This window comes from Histoplasma capsulatum, genomic scaffold, assembly GCF_000149585.1.
Source record: "Histoplasma capsulatum NAm1 scaffold_1 genomic scaffold, whole genome shotgun sequence".
NCBI classification, from domain to species: domain Eukaryota; kingdom Fungi; phylum Ascomycota; class Eurotiomycetes; order Onygenales; family Ajellomycetaceae; genus Histoplasma; species Histoplasma mississippiense.
The window spans coordinates 3,385,405-3,391,404 of NW_001813982.1; the positions used below are offsets into that span (position 1 = coordinate 3,385,405).

Below are 6,000 nucleotides of genomic sequence, written 5' to 3' on the forward strand. Positions count from 1 at the left end.
GAAGTGCAAGGACACTGAGTGGCATGTTTGATGATGACTGAGGAAAACAGCATGTTGGCAGAGTTTGTTGGATCGCTACTTGTAATCACTGAATGCAGTTTGGGACCAAAGTGAGCTGTATTGGAGCTTTCGTGAAGGAGAAGGTGTCATTGTAAACCAAGATACTTCTTATAGCGTTTTGGTCAGTTTGCTCTTCAGCATTGATGCAGCTGGAATTCTACACACAGCGCACAGGCGGTGGTGTGCAGCTGGAAGGAATGATGGGCCACCACAATATGGAAGATAAGTGAAGTTGCAGATGTACCCTCTTAGACATGAGACCGTTGCTTGTATCTAATTGAATTATGATATCTAAATCGAAAAAAGTACTATGTTATCAATCCCCCCTTTAGACACGCATCGAAAACCACCATGTCCGAATCAACTCGATGCTTTCCCCTCCGCTCTCCGAACAAATATGTCCGCCGTGCAAACCTGACTGCCGCTGACAAAACCCGGAGAAGCCATAGCACACCAGAACTGCCCAGAATGTGACCGGCCTGAGATGATGTATTTTACGTTACAATAGTGCAGATGGAGGGAGCACCGTTTCTACTCCTGCGAAGGATGTGGACACAAGTACGTTCTTCTTCAACCATGCGATGTCGTCGGAATATGAATGTTATCTAAGGTCATATATATTAGTGTATGCTGACTCTAAACTAATTTTTGCAGGTTTATCACAAACAACTGAGCCCCACCCCAAACGCCGGTAGTTCATTGATGAACAATCCCAAACCTAATATAAAGCAAAGATGTTTCCAAAGTTGACTTCCCCACTCAATCCCTCCCCCGAACCTGAGAACTCAATGGCGGTATTACGCCGCCACGGCTTCAGGAATTAGCGCGTACTCCTTTTCTCCGTTCTTCTCGAATTCCGCCATATCAAGCGCAACGATAACACTATCCCTCACCACTTGTTCGGGATCGTCTAAAAACTTCTTTAGTGTCTCCTCCACTCCTTCTTCATCTCCAAGACTCCCAAGAGCTTCAGCAGCCTCATGACGCACCATACTGGCTTCCTCCATATTGTGGAGTGTGGCAGTGAGGCTGGGAATACTAGCAGGATGAGACAATTGGCCAAAAACGAATGCTATCTCATGTCGAAAGAGTGCCGAAGAGTCTCTGAACCCTTCTGCTAGAGCACATACAGCTGGAACAGCGGTCGGAAGGTCGGGAGGTGAAGCAAGATCTCGAAGAGCGAACATCGCACGGTATCTTTGGAAAAGCGGAAGTTTTGGGTCGAGGAGGGTACGTTCTAAATCGGGGATGGATGGCTCATCTGTGGCCATTGGCAGTGGAGGGGCAGGGTCAATTGATGTAAAATCACTTTATATGACAGCACCAAATCCGTTAGCCATGGGGATATATTGTTAGTTAGCGATGCGATATCTGTCTGCAGTTTTACCTTTGTTTAAGCTTCTCGGCTTTGCGTCGACCAGACATTTCCCATTCAATCCTCTCCACAGCAATGTCGCAAGTTTCCCTTACAACATCAGGCTCGTTTTCATCATCCCTCAAATTCCGTAGAAGATCTAGGCTGTCTGAATCACACAGCGCCCCTAGCGCCTCCGCCGCCTCATGCCGACACATCGGATCCTCTCCTCGATTCTCCAACACCTCCCGGAGATAGGGAACTGCAGCTAAGTTTTTAGTCTGGCCCAAGCAGTAAGCAAGTTCATGCTTTAAAAGAGCAGATGGAGATGAGAATGCTGCGGCAATCGCTTGGATCGAAGGTAAACTCTGTTCTGTAGGCGGCTGGAGACAGGCGACATGTTTTAGGGAGAATAAGGCACGGAATCGCCGTGCTAAAGGCTCACTTTCGGAGGTGAGTGTTTTCCTTAAAATTGGGATCGGGCTGATGCTCATGCCCACGCTTGAATTTTCAAGTGGATCCGTTGCGGCCGGCGACATCTTACACAGTGGAATATATTACCGTAGGTATGGTTCCAGGATCTGCAATTCCTAACATGATCGAATATCTCGACCCAAACTCCAACACTTTTTTTTTGGAGGGGCGATGAGGGGCGTGCAAATTACATAAGCGATCATAGCCACTAGTTAGTTAGTTATGACCGACAGGAAACGATTTCAGCGGTGTTTAAAAAATGTGATGTTTCTATTTTTCAACTTCCTCATCCTACCTCTAACCATGTGTTGAAAGCAGAGAATATGGGACAGGTAACGAGTGTATTGATAATGTTGTGAAAGATGTATGTGAAATGTGTTTCGAAGGGTGGGAAGTTCATTAGAGAATGCTTTGAATTCACACGCATAGTACATAGACATATTTACGCATCGGTTTGGGGCTAGGCGAATAGCAGCATCTGTACAGATTAGAAATATATCCCAATTAATCGGTACGCATATCTATCTTTGTTTTGAAAGGCTGCATTTTTATACTTGCTCAAAACGACAAAAAAAAAAAAAAAAAAAAAAAAAATCGATTTGTTACCTAAAAACAGCCTGGTAGTGATACGGCGTCGCACGGTAAAGGAGAGGAGAAAGGAAAAAGTATTGTAACATATATATGCCACAATTAACATCGTCGGCAGACAATATTTGGTTGACAAAATCATTTGAATACAAGTAGACTCAAGATTATATACACTTGAAAAAAGCGAAGGGAGCTCTGAATGTTTTGTTCTATTTAGTTCTGACAATTTTGAGCTTCTTAGGTTCGTGTAAGAAGTTGTTCGCATAGGCTTTGGGGCGGAACGCTCGCTTATTTGGTTCCTGGACAAAATATTCGTATCCTTGCTTTTCCGCAAATGATATCGCATCTTCCTTTGATTTGAAATCTAGATGGGTAGCTTGCATCGCATCCGCTGAAGATTGCCACCCCATCAGCGGATTTTCCCAGCGATGGCCTTTTGACAAAACATCCCAATCCATTCGCCAGTGATGGGTATGCCACGTCCCCGATTGCGTCGCTGGTTTCGAGGGTTGGAAGATCCTGACGGGTTGTTAGTGAAGGGGGGAGGGAATGAACCTGGTCGAATAAACGGATTGTTTCATACCTGACTGTTCGCGCTTGAAGGTCGGTAGGAGCCCCGGATATAACTGCGGCAGCAACGGAACCGCTCGCTTCACTGCCGTCCATAACACGTTTGGGAACAGGGGAGAATAATCTGAGATACCAAGTTAGTCGAACAGAATTAGAACAAAAACACAACGGGGTTCGCCCTACGAGGTGCCGTGGTCAACCGTAGCATTATAATTTGGCTGATGCCGCGCCATCGCCTCTGCAGGAGATTCTTTCCGTATCATTGATCTCCCTCTTGCTACAACACCGGGTGCATCGGCTTGGCTGGTTTTAGGAGCATCCTCGGCTTCTCGTGAGGGCGTCCTGCTGAGATAACGAGCGTTGGTCCGAAATGTCAGTTGACCAGCTCTGAAAGAGACAGCGTTTCGGCCGAGCGGTCTTCCGGTTCGTAATAGAGACATCGCTATGTGGGTTTAAGCTACTAGTAAATAGGAGGAAATGCCACAGGAGAGGGAGGAAACAAGATATTGCATGGTTTGAGGCGTGGCATGTCCTAATTAGGCTAGCGTAGATTCATGGCTCCTCTTTCTCCGAAGCAAGCCAACTGCATCAAAATATTCAAACCTCACATTCCACGACTACAATCGATTTGGGTTCAATTGCTATCGAATCAAAGTACGCCGTTCCTAATATAAAAATTGCTGAATTAGACAGCTCTTATATATTGCAGGTCACTCACGATGAGTTACGTCGCACGTCGCGGTCTCTCGACTCTGATCCCCCCCAAGGTACGGGCTTTCTCAAAATTATCATTGCTCCCGTTAGGTTTCTAACTTCTTTATAGGTTGCTTCTCCTACTGTAAGCTACTATCTGTTCCTAACTCCCCGTTGTTTGCACATATCATGCATGGCGCCTCGTTTCACGCCAACCCTGCACGCAATGCCTGCAAAGCTGGAATCTACAAGCTGGCGAACTTTATCTGGGCTAATACCAGGATAGGGAATTGGAGCAGCCCAAGATGCAGCCCGCATGGAACGCATCGTGGGCTTCTATGAGAAATTACCACGTGGGCCAGCACCCGAAATTAAGCCTACGGGTCTCATCGGACGGTACCAAGCTCGATATTTCGGAAAGAACCCCTCTGCAATGCGTGAGTAAACGTTCAACCTGGCAAATATACATTCCGATTGTTCCCTGGGAGGTTTATTATCATTTCCAAGTTTGAGCAGCACCCTCTGACGAGATGAATTACAGCAATTCTCCATGTTATTGGTGGATTGATGTTTATGGGTTACAGCATGGAGTACTACTTCCATCTTCGTGAGTTCCCCAGTGCCTTACTGCTATACATTCATAGTACTTCCCAGCAAGCTAATTCCTTCGTGAAGGCCACCACAAGAACAATGCCCATTAAATTGTCGTATCCCCAAACCTAAACGAATTGATAAAAATTGGCTTATGGTGCAATCGCATGTACATATAGATATAAACAAATGCAGAATAATTTTCTATCTTGTTACTATATCAAATAAATACCATTATAAATACGATATTTCTCGAGAATTTGACCCAATTCCGTTGTCTCAGCGGAACCCAATTGCCATCATGCATTCATCTGAGGGGATTAAGGCAGAAGGTAGAGAGATAAAATAAGAATGAGAGTGAAAACTGCGTCAACAAGAATCGAATGGGCTTGCTTCAATATATTTTAAGGAGATGGCCGAAGCAGTCACCCATTGTCTCACTTGGTCCTCCGAGAGGTTGGTTGAAAGAAAGAGACTGTAGAATCCTTGTATGGTCTCTCTCAATAGTTATGTTCACCAAAGTTTGGTAATGGTAAATAGCCTCATGTGACCAGCCTTGAATTGGAACCCTGGATTAGAAAGCGCTGTTGGCGTTTACCGCTAACCGTACCATGCATGTCCAGCTTGGCCACAACGTATGGCTCCAACTTCATCCATATTTTCCAAGGCAAGCCCATTTCTTCTAGACATCCGGCCTACTTCACCGGCTTGTATTCTCCGATTCATTATAGAAACGGCTGCCGACCGCCCTTGGCTCATTCCTGCTCGGAAAGGAAGCTGAGCTTCATACCGGAACCTCACCTACTACTCCCACCCCAAACATCCACGTCTTAGCATACTTCGTACTTGGCGACTTTGGTGGTTATCGTGGCGATACTTAGTCCTTGACAAGAGGTATATAAACATTCAAGTTTGCGGTATCCCTAGTACTTAACGTTCTTGTTGTTTTGCTGGTTGGGGAGCGCTAAAGAATGTAAAACCGTCAAACATCCGCAGATTCGAGCATTGTTATGGCAGAGCAGAGCAGCCACGATGTGGTAAACCAAACCCGGTCGGGCGGCGAGATATCGCCTTCCGACGTTCCTGCAAACAAACCCGACAATATCACTGCTGGAGGGGACGCAGGGGTGGTTGAACAACATATTTCCAACAACGACATCAATGACAACGACAACGACAGCAAAGCTCAACAACGACCGAACACAAAAACACGGGAGAACCCGCATAATATTTCTGGTATGCCAGCAGAATTAATACCTGAAATATCAACGGTGCTTGAGAATGAAGCTGTAAGTTTTTGCCTCGGTCTCGGCGCTAGTTGTATTCCGTACTGAACGTACCCCAGAACAAAATTCGCGATAACAATTCAGAAAATTCGAACGATGGAGAGCCAGAAATTAACGGACTTGGGGAAACATCAAATACAGGAGATGATAGACTCTCTCCGCTTCAGCTTGGTGATGCTAGTGGAGGATCCGACACAGATACCAGCAGGACAGATCTTCGATCATCAGCGGATGGGAGCCAACACATGCGCACCAGCTCTGTTAAGAGAACATCCGTATTCAAACCAGTTTCCTACGCCAAGTTTTCGGTTACGAAATCACCGGGACTCTTGCAACATTCTAAGGCAAGTGCTGAAAAGAAGTAGTATATGTACCCATTACTGG

At 45.8% G+C, this 6,000-nt stretch overlaps 4 protein-coding genes across 4 annotated transcripts in view; 2 read left to right on the plus strand and 2 right to left on the minus strand.

The window, feature by feature from the left end:
- Nucleotides 1-857: 857 nt before the first annotated feature.
- On the minus strand, nt 858-1,953 carry HCAG_00971 (hypothetical protein; the record flags this gene model as incomplete). Its single annotated transcript, XM_001543875.1, has 2 exons — nt 858-1,368; nt 1,448-1,953. 2 exons carry the CDS (start codon nt 1,951-1,953, stop codon nt 858-860), a joined length of 1,017 nt encoding a protein of 338 aa, XP_001543925.1.
- Nucleotides 1,954-2,685: 732 nt separating this feature from the next.
- Nucleotides 2,686-3,486, minus strand: HCAG_00972 (NADH-ubiquinone oxidoreductase 21 kDa subunit, mitochondrial precursor; the record flags this gene model as incomplete). Its single annotated transcript, XM_001543876.1, has 3 exons — nt 2,686-2,995; nt 3,060-3,170; nt 3,230-3,486. The coding sequence occupies 3 exons, from the start codon at nt 3,484-3,486 to the stop codon at nt 2,686-2,688; spliced, it is 678 nt and encodes a 225-aa protein (XP_001543926.1).
- A 279-nt stretch (nt 3,487-3,765) lies between these two features.
- On the plus strand, nt 3,766-4,440 carry HCAG_00973 (mitochondrial F1F0 ATP synthase subunit F; the record flags this gene model as incomplete). The annotated part of the gene is made up of 5 exons (XM_001543877.1): nt 3,766-3,813; nt 3,870-3,884; nt 4,026-4,176; nt 4,281-4,346; nt 4,415-4,440. 5 exons carry the CDS (start codon nt 3,766-3,768, stop codon nt 4,438-4,440), a joined length of 306 nt encoding a protein of 101 aa, XP_001543927.1.
- A 900-nt stretch (nt 4,441-5,340) lies between these two features.
- HCAG_00974 (predicted protein) overlaps nt 5,341-6,000 on the plus strand; it is a gene marked incomplete at both ends in the record, with an annotated part of 4,288 nt that continues 3,628 nt past the window's right edge. The window contains 2 exons of the mRNA XM_001543878.1: nt 5,341-5,566; nt 5,758-5,924. Coding sequence (XP_001543928.1) covers nt 5,341-5,566; nt 5,758-5,924 — 393 coding nt within the window. The remainder of the gene's footprint in view (nt 5,567-5,757; nt 5,925-6,000) is intronic.